Source organism: Lepidochelys olivacea (assembly GCF_965140295.1).
Source record: "Lepidochelys olivacea isolate rLepOli2 genome assembly, chromosome: 12".
In the NCBI taxonomy this organism is placed as follows: Eukaryota; Metazoa; Chordata; order Testudines; family Cheloniidae; genus Lepidochelys; species Lepidochelys olivacea.
In genome coordinates, this window is record NC_140422.1 from 30,763,186 (window position 1) to 30,782,143 (window position 18,958).

An 18,958-nucleotide genomic window follows, 5' to 3' on the forward strand; every position below is an offset into this window, starting at 1 on the left:
AAAAAACAGAGGGGCCCCACTCTGTTTTGCATCGCTACCCGTACAAAGCAGCCATTCAGTCAATGGATTTGACCCTTTCCTTAAGGGAATCCTTAGGTGTCACAGAGCTACCATAGTGAAGCAGGCATGTCTGAGTGACAGAGGGTGTCCAGATCATCCCTGTGCCTCTGTGTTCCTTGGTGGTTGGAGTGACACCTTGGGGTTGTGAGAAACTGGATTTATTTTGGAAAAGCCTGAGGAAAAGCCTCCTCTGATTTACACTGGGAACTGGTTACCAAGTTAGGGAACATAAAGATGATCTTGTGTTGAGCGCACCTCAGCTGGCCTGGATGACCTTGCCCAAAGCTATTCAAGTACCTAATGCAGTCTTGGGAAATTAGTCCTCAGGCAGAAGGAGTTCAAGATAGAGGTTAGGCTGTTTGGTGGTTCCCACAGGACAATGCAAATCCCTATAATTTTTCATATGGGGGTCTGCAACACTTTTAAGCTGACAACACTGTAACAGTACCCTGTAACAAACCCTATTTTCACAGCTGTGCAAACAGCCCTGGTGACATTTTCACTGATGCCCAGGACAATAAGAAAGAGCAGGCACTGGAAATCAATGATGGTTTGTGCATCAGTAAAATGAGGAGAGGAGAGTGGTGGTTCTGGTGAGAGCAACATTCATTGCCAAGAAAAAGCAGGAGGAGAAGAAATGTTAGTGTCAATATTTTACAGGGGATTACAAGAAAAAATAGAACAGGGCAAAAGTTAAAATATGCTGTTTGCAGTGTCTCTTTGGAAAGGGTGGGTGGAGGAAGCTTTGTTTAAACAGTCTGATAGAACTGATTTTCCTTATGGACCTCTGTAACAGCAACTCCCCATTCCTCCTTATCAAAGTTAATGTTATTTTTAATCAGTTTCAGTTCTCATAAATGGCCCCATTAAAGCTGTAACCTTGGTCATTAAGACAGCTTTAAAATAAAACTAAACTCGAAGATATTACTCTGTAGGAGTTGGCCTGATGACGTTCAAAAAGGGGAGAGTATCAGTTTAACGAAGTTCTACTTGCAGTCCTTTCTCTTGAGTCGCAGTAGAGACCCACACGCAGTGTATTTGTAAAGAGTGTTTGATAGTAAAACTATTGTCAGGCCTTTAGGTTAAAGAGAGAGAGGGTAGATTTTTCACACACCTTATTCAGCTGTGCAGGGAAGGTCTCCCATCTTACTCTCTGGTTAATCCTGATCATATTGTGAATCTGTTTCAGGTGGGTTGAGCAGGTGTATGGGGAAACTTTGGCAAACCAGTAAAGTGCCTGAAACCAAGAGCTTTGGGTTGAAAGAACCCCGGGTAACACAGGGACCTCTTGAATATTCTCTCTTGTGAGCAGGTGAGTGGGGAGGCCTGGAAAGTGGGACGAGTCTTGGATCTGGGCTATCCCATTCATCAGCTGACTTGGCACAAAATAGGGAGTAAGATGCTCAATTAAAAGGGATGAAGAAACTTAGTTCTCTTCCCAGTGCAAGTGGAGAACAGAGAGTCCCAGCTCCTTAGTTGCAGGGCTTCTCCTGGGCCATCATGTGTATGTCTACACTGCAATTAGACACCTGCAAATGGCCAGTGCCATCTGACGTAGGCTGTTGCTTCTCAAGCTGAGGGGCTGCTTAACTGTGGTGTAGACATTCAAGGTTGGGCTTCAGCCTGACCTCTGGGACCCTCCCACCTCACAGGGTCCAAATATCTACACTGCAATTAAACTGCCCCTTAGCCTGAGCCCCAGGACACGCAGTCAGCTGCCATGGGCCAGCCATGGATTTTTAATTGCAGTGTAGACATACCCCATAGCTACATGCCACACCTTGTTCCAGGGCCAGGTGTAAAAAGCACAGTCTAGTCCTCTGTGACTTTGTTATATAGAATTAGAACCGTGCCAACAATTGAAGAAACATTTTACGCTAATATTTATGTGAGTTCAAAAGAGAACTTTGAATTAACTGTGTTTGCTATTCCCTGGAGCATTGGAGGGCTTGAGCTCCCTAGTATGAATATTCACAAAGGAACAAAATTTCACCTTGAATATTCTCTGGTACAGTTTCAAACTGTATATTAAATTTTACTATGGTGCAGTTCAGGTGTATTGGTTGGTCACATGGATCCAGATTTTTAAAGGTATTTAGGTGCTTAACTCTAATTGAAATCAATAGCAATTACACTCCTTTGTGGATCTGGTCTGTAATGTATCTAATCTGAAAGGACAAACAATACTATAAGACTGATGTAACTAGCAAGCACAGTGTGAATTGCAAATATTTGCGAAGATTTGCAGGATAAATGTATGAATAATTCTGAATCTTAAGTAAATCTGGGAACTCCATAGTCAGTTTGCTGACAATTTATGAAGAGAAATAAAAGAATTTGTGAAATGCATTACTTGTGAATAATTAACTTGGCCCTACTTATAATAATGGATGCTTTAGCAATGAGGGAATCTAGTGGATTACATACTTTGGTAAGTTGTGTAAAACAATAAATCCGTGTTTTATGTAATGTAGGGATGGACTGCATACATATGTGGCTAAGAGGGCTAATGCAGCCCTTTGATGTATAGGTAGGGGGATATCAAAGAGGAGTAAAGAAGTGGCATTATGTTTGTATGCAACATTGGCAAGACCATTACTGGATAGTGCTTTCACCACAGGTGTCCACACTTTAAAAGAGTGGTGAAAAAAAGAAAATGGTTCAGAAAAGAGCTACAAGAATTATTCGAGGTCAGGTCAGCCTGCCTTATGTGAGAGATTTGATAATCTCAGTCTATTTAATATATTAAAAATAAGGTTAAGAGGTGACTAGATCATGGTCTGTAAGTACCTACATCGAGAGATGTCTGATAGTAGAGGGCTAGGTAAACAGGCAAAGGCATAAATGTGATTCAATACAGAAAGCTTAACCTGGACAAATTCAGACTGAAAATGCAGTGTACATTTTTAACAATGAGAGTAATTAGCCATTAGAACAATTTAATACAGGTGGATTCTACACTAGGGTCTGTGTATGATATCACTTCTGAAGGTTATGATATCACTTCTGTCCTTTAAAATCTGTGAATCTGGGACTGTATTAAAAATCTATGAATCTATAAAAGAACAATCCCCAAAGAGTAGGGCAGCAAAAGTTGGTAGTCTGCTTTTCCTTCTACAATTTCAGTATCTGTAGAGCCAGAGAGGTTGGCTGAATTGGAATTTAATCCAATAGCAGATCAGGTGCCTTAATGGTCTAATGTCCATCAACAGGATGGTATAGAATCACCTGTGCCTATTTGAAGTTGTAAAAGCCTTACACATTAAGCACAAGTTCAGGGAGGAAGTGAGCATTCCTGAGGCAAATGAAATTTTGGATCTGGGCAACTACTACTAAGAATACATTGCATAAGCCTAGTGTTTTCCTTTGGGTCATTGAGGTCTTGACCAGCCATGACACTCACTGTGCCAAGAGTGAGGAAGAACCAGGCTAGCTGCAACAGCACTGTAAACCATGAAACTTTAATGAATGCATCTACAATTAAACCCTAACTTCAGAATATTTACTAACAAAAGGAGTAGGGGCAGAAGCTCCCTCATTATGGAATCAAATGGCGCCTACATTCCACCTAAGTATGGAAAAAAAGGAACTCAGTCTGATTGGATCCCATAGTTCTTCTCCAAACATTCGGTACTATAAGAGGGTGCTATGTGCCATGGGGAAATGATTTCTAGATTGTTTCCAAAGGCCAGTTGGTCACACCATTGGCAATTGGGAGCATGTCCCGTATGTCTGAATGTGCAGAGACAAAATGCTGAAATTAGTACACTTACTCATAGGCAATCTATCACCCTCCCCCCTACCCTTGTGAATGTAGCAAAGAGTTGTATTAAGAGTCAGACACATGAAAGTCTGAGTTCATGCACCAAAAAGCAGCATTTGAGGTATAAAATAAGAGGATTTGAAAGACCAGTAGCTGTACACAGCGTGCTTAGAAAATGGTTGCCAGTGCTGTTTGATTTGATATTTTCTGCACCAATTTCCAAATTAGCTTCTCTTCCTCCCCCAACTTTGGGATTCTGCATCTCCAATTTTAAAGTTTAAATAGATCTATACTTTCCCTGAGGACTTATGTGCAAACTAATATTAAGATTAAAATCTTTTATGTTTGTTCTGTAGCTTGAAACAGAAAACTAGTGCATAGTCTGTTTTATCCCACTGGCTCTCTGAGGTTCAGGTATTAACATAAATACAGCCCATTAACACTTGTTCCTCTCTGTCAGGACATAAATTAAGTCTGCAGGTGTTCCATGAAGCTTTACCCTTGGTACTAATTAAGCCTTGATAATTAGGTTTGTTAAATTCAGGCCTTTAAGCTTATATTCCCTCTTTGGGTTGCCAAAATGGAGATTTGCAACATACAAGGCCTATTTCTGCAGACTTTTTTTTTCTTTTTAAATAAAACAGCAATCATAAACTCTTTGCTATTTAGATGGTTTAGAGTTCAAAACCTAAAAAGAATTTTGACATTAGTTTATATTTACATCAGAGCAGTTTCTTTTTTGGCGGAGCATGGTCAATGTCGTGGAAAGTTTCCAGCCTTTGTCACCCATATGTTAAGAACACAGATGCGTCTGCTAGATAAATTGTTATAATTCCAAATGAAACATCAGTCAGAAATGTGTGGGCTGATATCCTAAAAATGTTATTGCAAATGATGTGTTTAAGCTACAGAAGTTTAATTTTACAAACATTCTCTGTATACTGTAGAGCAGTAAAACTTTATTTTTTGGCCCTGGGGAAAAAAAGGAAAATGCTTGATTTTTGTTTAAATGGGGTGGTGGTGGTGGTGGTTGTTGTTTTCAAGATGTTATGGTCACACGTCACATGGGTTCAGTGCTAAAAGTAATAATAACAATAATAACAATAAAACAAATCTAGTAGGAAGGAATTCACTTGGGAATAGGGTTATTTGTAACACATACACAGAACATTACATAGTCTGATCAAAATGGATTTCCTTGCCAGTTAATCTTTTGTTTCTCCATAAATATATTACCCATCAGATCAAATGTTTGATAAATGTCAGTTTTCATCCAGAACACATGAAACCATTGAAACAACTCTATTAGAGGTACTTCCAAGATTATACATTGCAATCATGCTAACTTAATGCTAATAGCCTTTCACATTTTTTTATTCATGGCATATTAAGTAAAATCACATTTTTAATCAAAAGCAATTAAAAAAAAGAAGGAAAAGAATGAATAAATAAATGCCACTGGGGAGTTTCAGCCACATTACATTCCCATTCTTCATTTTATTTAGTGTTTTATTGACCAGAAAGCCACAATTAATCATTTTGGGCAAGAGCCATGTTTTTGGTAAGCAAAAGGGTTTTGTTCAGCTGCAGAACAAAGTCATAACAGTTTTTATTTAGCATTCATAAAGAGACTTGTTTGTTTGTTTATTTGTTTAGCCTGATTTTTGACTGCTTGTAGGGCACCATGTTAACACTGTGAAGTTCTAACATTTTTTTTTAACTTTCCTAGAAGAAAAATTTCATTTGTGGAACAACCATTGGCTCTGCTGTGAAGAAGTGTGAGTCTGGGATTTCACAAAGAATGGGCAATGGAAAAGTGTAAGGAGGGTGAAAGAGCAGCTTTGCATTATTTAATATTCCATCACAGACTTTGTCCTTGGAAGGGTCGTGCCATGAAAACGAAAAACCCACAGCACTAAGGTATTTGCTCACCACTTGTTGAAGGAGAGAAAAGCAAAGTGTATGGTAGTGTCCATTAAAAACTTGCTAAGGCCACGTCTACACTATGGTGACTTTCATGGCACAGTAGCTATTCCAGCATAACTCATAGTGTAGATGTCACCTACAACAATAGAAGGGCTTTGTGTCCCGCTGTGGAAACTCCACCTCTCCGAGCAACAGTGGCTATGGCAATGGGAAGCATTCTTCAGTTGACCTCACTGTGTCTACGCCAAGGGTTAGTTCGGCATAGATATGGCACTCGGGTTTTCATTTTGCACACCCCATAGCACTGTAGCTATGTTGACTGACCTAAGTTTTAAGTGTAGACCAGGCCCAATTATAGTTGAAAGTAAAATTAACTTCACTGTGTTATTTGCAGCATGCTGGTACTTATAATGGTTGTTATTTAATACTACTTACATGTATTATCATAGTGCCTAAAAGCCCAGTTATGGACCAAGACTCCTTTTTGCTAGATGCAGGACAGAACAAATGAAGAATATGGCAGACAGTACATTCCATTGTGCAACACTCTCCTAAATAATACAGTAATTGCCAAGTTTTTAATGGTGATCCTTGTGAGAGAAATCATGATTGTACAATACTGTAAAACAGGGATCGGCAACCTTTGGCAGGCGACCCGTCAGGGAAAGCCGCTGGCGGGCCGGGACAGTTTGTTTACCTGCAGGGTCTGCAGGTTTGGCCGATCATAGCTCCCACTGGCCACGGTTCGCCGTTCCGGGCCAATGGGGGCTGCGGGAAGAGGTGGCCCAGCCCATGCTGCTTCCCAGAGCCCCCATTGGCCTGGAACGGTGAACCACAGCCAGTGGGAGCTGCGATCGGCCAAACCTGGGGACGCTGCAGGTAAACAAACCATCCCGGTCCACCAGAGGCTTTCCCTGACAGGCTGCATGCCAAAGGTTGCCAATCCCTGCTATAGGAGAATGTATATTTGATAGGTTCTATTTGCTAGTATGTCACGGTCATTTGGTAGATAATGTATAAGAGGCTGTATTGAACACATGAGTGTTCTGAATTTTTTAGAATGAGGCAAGAATGTGACTTAGGATACTAGAGATGATGCCCCACAGTGTTTAATTAATAGCACTTATCTACACAGTGGTGCATAGTTCTCTTCTTGGGACGGAAAACAAACTTCTTGGTTTGGAGGCAAAACTATTTCAGTATCTGAACTTGGTTACCTAAGAGTTATCAATCTGAATCCTATGGGAAGAATAAGGAATGTTTTTTTCTTTCATGATTACGGCAGTTTGGATTCAAACTGTTTGGAGCATGAATGCTTACCTTTATGAATTGCAGAGGACTTGTTGTCGTCAATTCGATGTTCTTAGTTTACAGAAAAAACAAATGTTTTCTCTTTGATCTTTTAACACATAGCCCCTGATCCTGCATTGCAACCTGCTAGCACCCATGTGTAGTCCCATAGCTACCCTATCGCACTCAGACACACGCCCAGAATGGGAACATTAGCCATTAAGAAGCCCTACCTTTTATCCAATAACTGGCATTACAGAATATATTGCAGGAAATGTTATTAACTAAGCAAAGAGTCATTGCTGATTAATTACCATAAGGACAAAAAGATGGTGACTTTTTTTCTTTACTGTGAACTCTTGGATCATATACCCCAAGCTCTGAGTGGTAAGAGGAGAAGCTGCAAGGGCTAAACGGTGGATGGGAAGCCAGGGGTTAAGGCATTTCAAAATGTCAGGCAGCTTGTTATATTGCAGTACATCATTTTATCCCTGGAGACTACTGCTGAGACCTAGGCCAAAGCTATATAGAGAGCAGGAAATTTGACACAAGCTTCCAAATTTTCTCTGTAGCTCTCTTGGGCTGAAACCCATATGCCATGGTTAAACCATCAGGCTTTGCTCCACTGAGACTTTAGGACAAAGCAACTCAGTATTTCCTTCTTAGTAAAAGTGTCTGCTCTTTTTCTTAGCAGAAATATATTTTCCCACCCACTATCTTCTCAGACTGAAAATAGCCTTTTTTTTCCAATTGATGCTATGCCTTGATTTGCATGTGTCTTGTTTTTTCATTTGATTTTTAACTTCCCAACTATAGCATCAATGAAATTACTATTACCTAAAGGCACATTCTGATATGATCTGACTGTAGATAATTTTAGTATTCAGAACACGTCAATGGGTTAACATGTATTTGTCACCTATTGTCCAAAGACAACTTTAACTAAGTCTGAAATGGAAATTCTGAGCAATAATTGAGGCTAGCCTTTAAAAAGGTGAACAAATAAATGGTTTTGTTGAAATGTGTCTATGAGAGGCTTTGCATTTATCCATTTTGTTCACAATCATGGTATCTTACTCTGTGAATAATTCCATTGTGTTCACCGTGATTACTTGCAAATGAGGATGCTATATAGTGTGAGTAAAGGATTGGATTCTGGCCTATGGGGGGCGGGGGGTGTGAATTGAATCAAGCCAGAATCATTAAGCTTTTTTATTGTTTCTCCATCTATAAATTGATGGCACATTGAGATTTTTGTTGTCATGTAACATCAGTATCTTTTCGGATTTCCATTGCCACTTGCCACAACTGTACAAGGAAAAATTAACATGACAAAATTGCTGTTTGTGAAAAGTGGAATCATGGCAAAGTGTAGTCATTAAGAACTTTGTAATTGGGCCAGAACTTCAGCCCACATTCCATAAAGCTGCCTTCACAGGGCACCTGACGATTCTCCTGATGTAGGGGAATTCACAGAATCCCTTGCCAAGTTTAGGCCATCTGTCTACATGATTCTCTGCCAACCTATCTTCATGTCAGGGTCAGGAGGATGCTAGGTGTCCATTAAAAGCTGGTACAAGTTAGATCAACTTTAATACTGCTCTGACTTGCCTGGGAGCCAAGCCAGTCCCTGGTGGCAGGACTTGGGTAAGGACAGAAAAATGCTGGAAAGCCACATATTCCCCTCGATTTCCCACCCTCCCATTCAGCACCAGGCATAGCTTGGCCAGAGGAAAGGGTGTAGCCTAGTCTAGAATCTTGTACCTTCCTCATCCGACCTCCTTCCAATACTGTGTTAAACTATGTGACTAATTCCTCTCACATGGTTCTTTCTTTCTCTCATCTTACCAGGGAAGATTTGTTTGCCCAGGATAACATTTTCTTTTTTTCCCTATGTATATAATCTTATGTTTTTATGTATATGTGTTAATGAACCCAGGAGATCTCTTCCAGTCCTATGACCTATGTTTCTGTGTGTTTACTCTTGAGAAGACAAGGTTGTAAGAATGTGCTTTGCACTTGAAGCGGAACATGACGAGATGTGTAATGGTCCTGTAGGAGTTCATGTCATGGTGTGGTCCATAGTGTGTGTATTTGTGGATAAGTTTTGCTGACTCAAAAGCTCCATTTTGCAAGAGCAAATGCAATTGTCCATCCAAACTGGGAATTTTCTGTAACTGCTTAATTAGCTAAACAGCAGCTGCTACAGTTAAACATTTTTATATCTGCCAGACCAGATAACTTGCACCCAAGAGTTTTGAAAGAATTGGCCAAGGAGCTATCTGAGTCATAAAAGTTGATATTTAACAAACCTTGGAATACTGGAAAAGTAATAGAGGGTTAAAAAAACAATTGAGCCAATATTTACAAAGGGAAAACAATGTGATCTGGTTAACAATAGGTTGGTTATTTTGATATTGATCCTGGCAAACATCACAGAAAGGCTGATACAGTACATAATCATTGAAGAATGACAGCATAATTAATGTCAATCAACATGTTTTATGAAAAAGCTTTTGCAAACAAGTTAATATCTTTTTGAATGAGATTACAAGTTTGGCTCCAAAGATAACTGGGTTGACAAAATATACTTAGACTTCCGTAAGGCATTTGAATTAGTGTCGCACAAAATTCTGATTAAAAATTAGAATTATATTAAGCTTATGTAGCACATATTAAATGAATTTAAAATGGGCTAACTCAGATCTCAAAGTATCTGTAATTGGAAATCTAATGGAGGAGTTTCTAGTAGGGATATACAAAATCTCTTCTCAGCCTTATGTTATTCAATATCTTTGTAAATGATCTGGAAGAAGTTTTAAATAATTCCTGGTAAAGTTTGACAATGAGACAAAACTGGTGGAGTGGTAAATAATAAGTACTGAGTGATGTGGATTGCCTGGTGAACTGGCTTGCTTGAACAACATTTGTTTTAATACAGCTAAATGCAAGGTCATATGTCTAAGAAACAAGAATGAAGGTCACCCTTCTAAAATAGGAGATTATATTTTGGACACCAGAATAGGTGTCTTGGTGGATAATGAATTGAACATGAGCTCAGAGTGTGATGCAGTAGCTAAGAGAGCAAATGTTATCCTTGGATGTGTAAGCAGGAGAATATCGAGGAGATCGGTAAGGAGGTGTTAATGTACACAGCATTAGTAAGGCCATTACTGGAATACTATGTCAATTTTAGGTGTCTGCTCTTCTAAAAGGATGTTGACAAACTGTAAAGGGTTCAGGAAAGAGCTACAAAAATTATTTGAGGCCTTATAGTGAGAGACTGAAGAGCCTCAATCTATATAGCTTAATAAAGAGAATGACATGATTACAGTCCATTCGTACGTACATGATGAGAAGATTTCCAATAGTAGAAGGCTTTTTAATCTGCAAGACAGAGCCACAGTAAGATCCAATGGCTGGAAGCTAAAGGAGACAAATTCAGACTAGAAATAAGACACTTTTTTTTTCTTTTTTTTAGTGTAATGTGATGGATTCTTCATCACCTGAAGTCTTTACATCAAGAACACATGTTTTCTAAAAAAAAAAAAAAAAAAAAAATATGCTGTAGCTCTGCTAGAAGTTATGGTCTTAATTCTGGACTCTCTTGGCTAAACTACGTTTTGCAAAAGGTCAAACTGGATAATCATAATGGTCCCTACTGGGCTTAAAATCTATACCTATTAATCTAGTCTGCCCATGGAAGTGTTGTTTGCCCATGCAATCCCAGGTCTTCGGAGCAGGCACAAATTTCGATGAACAAGGTTTGATTGAAACTACTTGAAAATGTGTTTACAGGATTTTCTGCCTCACAACTGATTTAATTCCAGTATGAAATGTATCTTTTAAAAAATGTATTTCCAATGAAGGTAAACTGTCTGCTTACCCCATATGAATATTTGTTTGTGTTTCTTTTTAGGATCTGTTGAGATACATAAAATTGTATGGTTTAAATTACAAAAGCAGCCATTTATAATTCTTGTTCATCTTTTACACAAATACATGTGATTCCATTAGATATGCAGCACTGCCTCTTATACAGTTAGTGAATGGAGATGAAGCACTTCTGTTTACCTGTGAAATTGCCTATTAAAATTACAATAAACACCATAAAAATGACTTTATGTCTCTCCTCTGAGACGAAGTTTCAATTTACTGGATCATGAGAAAATATCTTGCAAGTAATTGTAAATATTTTAGGTAGATTTACTCTGATATTACTTGATGTGTCAAATTCACCAAAAAATTATGTAGTAAAATGTTAGAGAGAGACAGTCAACTTGAAATCTATTCCGTTATTAAAAAATGGGGGAAATCATTTCATCTTCTATACCTGTCCAGAGTCCCCCTGCCAATTGTTGTGGTTTAACAAACACAGTTTCCTATGTTGGAATATTTTTCTCCCTCTTCTTCCAGTAAAAGACCACTGTAAAATTGGGAAATTAACTAAATACCTGATGGGGAAGCTTATGTGCAAAAAGCCACATCTGCATTAGTGTAAATTGGGCATTGAAGTCAATGGAGCTACATTGATTAACACCAGTTGAGCATATGGCCCGAGGTGTTCCCAAATGCACAAAGTAAACGAAATTTTAAAAACCCAGAAAAAACAAAAGAGGTAAATATGCTTTTCTCAAATCTTGATGAATCATAATTATTGTCATGTTACTTGTAATAATGGTGCCTCTTTAACCAATTATTGAAATCCAGATTTTCAGTGAACTACAAAGACACCTCATGTTAACATTTATCCTATAGGAAACCCATGCAAAGTACTTAATTTCTAGCTCTGATTTGAACTATTACTGTACATTTCACATTGCAGAAAGAGCCAGTGAGCCTTACAGGCTGTAGGCCAAATAATCTGTACTCAAGGGAGGACCAGAGTAAGCCATGGGCAGGGATGAAGGAATCAGGTGGGGCTTTGAGCCAGTTTTGCACTCTCCTAATCACAAGGACAGATAGAAACTGAACCAGTTCACCACATATTTAGAGCAGCCTCAGGGTTGCTCTGTCTTATGTCTGGCTGCCCTCAGCCACCAGGATAATTCCATCAGCCAAGCATTAGTCAGAGATAGTGGCTCCCCAACGAAGCTTCTTATCCTGAGGCTGGGGTGGTAACTTGTGTAGGAACAACTATGTTAGCCCAATACAGTGTGAGGATTCTCCAGCATAAAAGGCGAAAACTCAAGTAGTCCATTTAGCTGTCTCGTGCAGCCACTAGAGGGGAGTCAGAATCAGACCATGTGTCTGTGCTATAGTGATCATCTCATACATATTACCTCCACTGAAATAAATAGTCTTTTCATATCTCAAAGCTTCCGATGAATATCTGCTTTGAACCAATGCGGATTGTGTACCTCATACTCTAATGTGAATCAGTTACCATCTCTGCCCCATTTCGTGCCTGCTTTAATGTTGTTACATAGGGACAGTGATGAAAAAAGGGCATATGCTACCACTAAAAATTACATAGATAAAATTCAGATCCTGTTGCATATAGCAACCTCCTGAATTGGGTGCTCACTGTTCAGCTGTTAAGATTGTTATTAAACTTTATGGACCATAAACCTCATGGAAACAAGAAAAGTGAACAACCATGCTATTGCAATAGTGTCAAAACAGGAGACATATTTCATAGCCTGAAAACTGTATAGCCTGCGTACACTAAGAATCTCGACACTCACTAGCTGCCTCAAACTACAGAGTTTATTTTATTGCGGAATTAATGCAATGTTGCTAATTCACAGAGCTTAGCAATTATGTTATTTTTAGTTTAAAGTTCAACTTCATAAATCTAACTCTGCAGATCGGCTTTCTGAAATTGAGCAGTTTTTTTATTTAAATATTTGTCAGACATCCATCATCTCTTAATATTTGCTGTCATGGGAATCTACTTAATTTCAAACTAAATCCATCCTGATTTCCACTATCTGCAGAGGCTCACTCAATGCAACAACAGAACCCTGATTAGGGGAGACAGACAAAAAAGGGGATGAAAACATGTTTGACACCTTGTTGCAGAGGTGCAAGGGGAGGAAAGTTGAAATGCTAACAGGGTTAAGTATTTACTTTCAGATATATTTATTTTCAGAAAGGAACAGTCAAGTGTGTGTGTGTGTTATCAGACAACCTGCCTCTTGTACTATATGCATATAGTTGCCTTTCAGTATCCAAGTGCAAATTGGAGTTGATTGTCCCAAGTTTTAGTTCGTAGTTAAAAATCATCTTTCTCACATGCTCAGCAAGCTTTTAATAACACTTTTAAAAAAATCTGTCTACCAATATTCTGAAGGAAATATATCACCGTGCAACTCATGTGCATGATGTGTTTTCACGAGCCCATTATTTACTCACACGCGGACACACACACACACGGTGATCTCTGGCTCATTCACTAAGTTATTCTAAGGTGCACGAAGCTACAGTTTCAATATTGGCATTGTTTGTGCTGGTTTAACAAATAATGGAAGATGCTGTTGTGTTAGATTTTCTCTGGCAATTCCTGTTTTAATAAAATTAATCTTAAAGGAATGCTAAAGAAACAAAGTAAAACATATAGACATTAAATCCAAAGCTAAGGTTGCAGGTACAACCTTAACTCTGCCCCTTTGTGCCTATCCAGTTGCAGGTACAACCTTAACTCTGCCCCTTTGTGCCTATCCATTTTTTTACACTCTTGAATGACATGATCTGTCCTTAGTTTTTTAGATTACTGTAGTTTCCCTGGGGAGTTGTGGATTCTCAGCTCTTCTGAAAATCAGGCCTCTTATTTATGTATCTAAAATGGATTTAAGGACTTGATGTTAGGCATCCAAGCTTGTAAAATTGTGGTTGAATTTTCCAAAAATTGAAATTTAGTGCTCCTCCTCTCCCTTCTTGCATATTAAAGGACAATGTCTCATAGTGTGAAAATTTACCTATGAACCCTATGTTCTCTTTCTTACCATTTACTAATAACTATATCACTGTGACTGTTTACTGCAGTTGGCCATATTAAAGCAATATAATTTAGGCTACTGTTTCCTTTTGGGTGGATATGACAGATGTTCATGCAATTTCAATATGTAAGGTGACTTGCTGCGGAAGAATTGGGGCCATTGTTTCAAAGGAATTGACCTCTTCCCCTTGTTATGTATGTAGCAAATGACATTTTAATCCTTGGAGGGGACCTTTATAACACTGTCCCGGTTAGTTGACCATAAAATCTGGTTACCTTATCAGTGGTAAAGTATGGTAAAGAAAATAAGTTACAAACCTGCAATTTTAAACATTAAATGTTTGCATGTGGCTGAGAGAATTGATTTAATCATTACACTATAGGGCAATTACATATTGACCTACTATAGCATGAATGCTGGTAACTGTTATTTATTTTGATTGGTTTGGCATAATCGCTTAAATGATACTAGCTGTTGAATCCTACTCAGAAGCATGTTTATAAACACCACAGGTCAAATTTATGCGGAAAATGTTTGCAGCTACAAATGTCCTCTGAGAAAAGTGGGCAGGGAACATTTACTAGGTCAACATTTCCGTTAAAATGTACAAATGTTTAGGCTAAAATTGTCCATTTGCTGGAAGATGAGTCTTGTTCTTCCCCTAAATTTCTGTATTATGTAACTTTTTTTTGTTGCTTAAAAAATGATATCATATTACTGTACTTTATAGGTATTTTGCCAACACAGTGCAAAATGAATTACAATGGGATTTTTAGACAGTAAATCTGGACTGTAGAGTATACAGTTCCCAAAACATGAACTCATTTTTAATGTACCATCTGTTTCTCCACTATATTACAAAGATAAATAGTTGAGAAAGAGACTTGACGAGAAGGAGAAAGGGGTTTTGATTTGCCCTTTCATCATACACATAAAACAACATAAGGTCAACCAGTGCACTGAAATTAAAGGTAATACATAATAGTGGTGAGTCCTGATTTTTCTCCACCTATTGTTTCAAGTCCCAATTAAGAAAGAGGAGTTCCAAGGTAATGTCACTTCTAGATACACAGGCTTAGCCTTGTCATTGTGTTTACACAGTGTCTGTTAAGTTCTTCGTACAATATAATGAGAGGCTGATAACTGTCCTATCTTGATAAAGGTGAGCTGATAGAAAAGCACAAAATGTGCTCTGGTGCCTGGAAAAATTCTGAAGGAACATGTGAACAAACAAAAGCCTGCTCCTGGAAATTTTAATCAGTGCTTCTTATGAAAGGAATTATGATGGATAGCTGAGACATTTCAGAGGGGCTTCTCTTCAAATAAAATAGTGTTCTGCTTTCAGGAGCTTGTTAGACAGCTTAAATCTGTGAGTAATATTTAGCCTCTGTACCAACTGACAGGCAGATACCTAATATTAAACTAATTTTTAAAAAAGGGTCCAGAGGCAATCCTGGCAATTACAGGCCAGTAAGCCTAATTTTAGAACCAGGCAAATATATTAAAGAACATCATTATCAGACGCATAGATGAACAAGACATGTTGGAGAAGTCCACATGACATTTGTAAAGGGAAATCATGCCTCACCAATCTATTAGAGTTCTTTGAGGGGATCAACAAACATATGGACAAGGGTGATCCAGTGAATATAGTGTTCTTGGACTTTCACAAAGCCTTTGACAAGATCCCTCACCAAAGGCTCTTAAGCAAAGTAAGCTGTCATAGGAGAAGACGGAAGGTCATCTCATAGATTAGTAACTAATTAAAAGATAGGAAACAAAGTCTAGAAATGAAAGGTCAATTTTTACACTAGAGAAAGGTAAATAGCTAGGTCTCCCACAGATCTATATTGGTAACAGTGTTGTTCAACATATTCATAAATTATTTGGAAAAAGGGGTGAACTGTGAGGGGGCAAAGCTGCAAAATTACTCAAGCTAGTTAAGTCTAAAGCAGACTGTGAAGAGTTACAAAGGGATCTCACAAAACTGGATGACTGGGTAACAAAGTGTCAGATGAAATTCAATGTAAATATATGCAAAGTCATACACATTGAAAAACATAATCCCAAATATATATACAATATGATGGAGTCTAAATTAGCTGTTACCACTCAAGAAAGGGATCTTGAAGTCCTTGTGGATAGTTCTCTCTGAAAACATCTGCTCAAGGTGCAGGAGCAGTCAAAAAAGCTAACAATGTTAGAACCCTGTAGGAAAAGGATAAAGAAGACAGAAAATATCGTCATGCCACTATATAAACCTATGCTAGGCCCATACCTTGAACATTTCCTGCAGTTCTGGTTGCCCCATCTCAAAAAAGATATATTAGAATTGGAAAAAGTACAGAGAAGGGCATCAAAAATGATTAGGGGTATGGAACAGTTTCCATCTGAGGAGAGAGATTAAATAGATTGTGACTGTTCATCTTGGAAAAGGGATGACTGAGGAGAGATAGGACAGAGGTCTATAAAATCATGGTCAAGAACATGAATATTCGTATGTTAGCAAAGTGATAATATGGAGAGACTTGAAAGCTGATATTGTTCACTATGTGTAATTAACTAAAGTTATTAGTTGCAAAAAACATTTTTTGTGGATTCCACATGCGAGTTTCAAAGCTCTGGAAAAGGGTTGTTATTAGTAATGAAGTAAAGTCCTGCTGGTATCAAAAAGAAATTTGTAAACCCCTGTTTTTCAAATGTTTGAAAAGCAATAATAAATGAAGTATATGTCGAAAGTCACTTGCACCTGAAAAAGTCTTCTGGACTATTTGCTTCTGTTTTTGGGATAAGTTGGTCTATTCCCCTACTTCACTTCCCTCCCAGCATCCACATTATGTCTATATTTTAAGTGAACTATACTGTAGTGAAATTTGTCTATATAATCTGAAGGAAGTATTTAAGAAAGATATATTGTTCTTGAAATGCATTGTTACTAGCTGGTCAGAGTGCATTATTCTGCCTGGCCTTTTAAAATGGACATTGTTTGCCTAGACCAGTGGGAGACGGAAGAAAAGGAATTCCTTCTTCCCTAGGCACCATGAGAGGCAGCAGTGGCCTTGATGTCCTCTCTGTACCACCCTGTCCCTCTGGAGACTAGCATGCAGACTGAGCAATAAGGGGAGCCATGGTGGTAACCTCATTGGTGTTGTCTCTTGACTGAAGGAGTGCCATGTGGAAGGTGGCCATAAGAAAACACCTAAGGTGATGGGTCCTTCCTTTACCTCTTCCCATTTCTTTTTAATTTTTAGGGTAAATTAACCTAGGAGAATTCAGTGCATGGCCGCCACAATACGATGTGTTTGGGAGACCACAGGGAGACACTCTTCCCATAGAGTCCAGGAGAACCAACTGCCAGAGAAAGGGCAGGACATGCAAGCTCTTGGTACAAGAACAGTGGGAGGTTGTCTGTGTACGGGTCTGGTGGCCAGTATGGTTCTTTGGTCTTGTGACACAAGATTCCTAGATCTGAGGTTAGTATACATTGGAATGGAGCAGTTCCCATCCCCAAAGTCTCTTAATATTCAAATATTATCTCTCTTCAGGCATCAGGTGCTATAAGTATGGATACGTTACAACCAGTATAGCCTCAAATTCCTGAAAAATCATATATATGCTTCCCTGTAGCTGTGTCCACAGCATGCTTGTTTTCAACACATGCCTCCCCTTTTCCCCTAATGCACATCAGCCAGAGTTTAGCAACTCTTATAGATGTATAAATACAGCAGGGTACTGATTAAACAGCCTGGTTCTGATTTCAGCATCCATGCTTTTAGAAGTTATCCTTCGAAACTGTAAGATCTATTGTATTTGCAAATCTTTCTATGCTGATTATGACAATAATGCAAAAGAACACTCTCAGACTTCTCTTACTGGAATGAATATGGAAATAACAGTTTTGTTTGGTATTATCTTAGACTGTCTTCATTAAGCAAAACCAGTGAGCAGTTTCTAAGAAATCTTGGTGGACTGTAGTAGCAAAAGTGTGTATGTCACTCTTTACTGACTTTCAAAACACACTAGCATAGTCCCCAATTAGAGTGGACATGTTTTATTGTTTTGCATTTTTTCTTTAATTGTGGAGAAAATAAACAATTTCCAAACCTGCCGTTGGCCTGATTGTCTGGCCTATTTGTCTGTCTGTCTATCCATCATCCATCCATCCGTCCATCCATCCAGGTTTTTATATTAGCACCTATCACATGAGAATGTTTGCTAGTACGATACAGGCCACATTTCCAACCAGATGTTATACGTATCTCTACATTACACATTTTAGCCGAAAAAAGGGAGTTTTTCAACATCTTGTTGAAGAATGGTGCTCTTAAAAAATACACACAGACAACATAAGGGAACTTCTCTTTCCCTCTCTCTCTGCAGGCAAAACACTGCTGTTTGAACAGACTTTAACTGCTAAAAAGTGCTGTGTCAAAATAGATGCAGGCAGGAGGGGAAAAATACATTTGTTTTTTATTACTTTTCTTCTGTGATTAACACTATGTGCTTATGAAAGTCCTGGTGTAATATCTGACATAATTTCTTCATCCAAAAGATGAAGATGTAGAGGAGGTTGACAGTATTTATCAAGAAGAATTGAGGAAAATTATAAGTTTGAGTAAAAGTCCTAAATACGTATACATACGATTTATGTATTTTACATTGTTCCCCCAGGTACAAAGGTATTCATAAAATAGTGAATTTAAAGAATTACTGAAATAGGAAATTGCTCAGACCGAAAACCACTTGCACATGTATAGGTCCACATAATGCAGGTGGGAGTCTTCAGCTTTCTAACTTCTTTCCTATCACAGATACCACAGATACTGGCTTTTCTTATGTGGCCAGGGAGGGTTTTGTTAAGTAATAAAAATCAGACTTTTAAAATAGCACTTTTCATCCATAGATCTTAAAGGACTTTACAAAGGTGCATAAATATAATCACCCCCGCTGTATAGATGGGGAAACTGAGGCAAAAGAG

General features: G+C 38.4%; 1 protein-coding gene across 2 annotated transcripts in view; it reads left to right on the plus strand.

The window, feature by feature from the left end:
• WWOX (WW domain containing oxidoreductase) overlaps positions 1–18,958 on the plus strand; it is a 689,035-nt gene that overhangs the window by 477,792 nt on the left and 192,285 nt on the right. Inside the window, exon 9 of one of the 2 annotated variants that reach the window (XM_084644382.1) lies at positions 17,232–17,995. The exons of the other annotated variant lie outside the window; for it this stretch is intronic. Within the exon in view, the coding sequence (XP_084500508.1) occupies positions 17,232–17,246 (15 nt within the window). The 3' untranslated portion in view covers positions 17,247–17,995. Of the gene's footprint in view, positions 1–17,231; positions 17,996–18,958 lie in introns of those variants that run through there. 2 annotated transcript variants of the gene reach the window in all.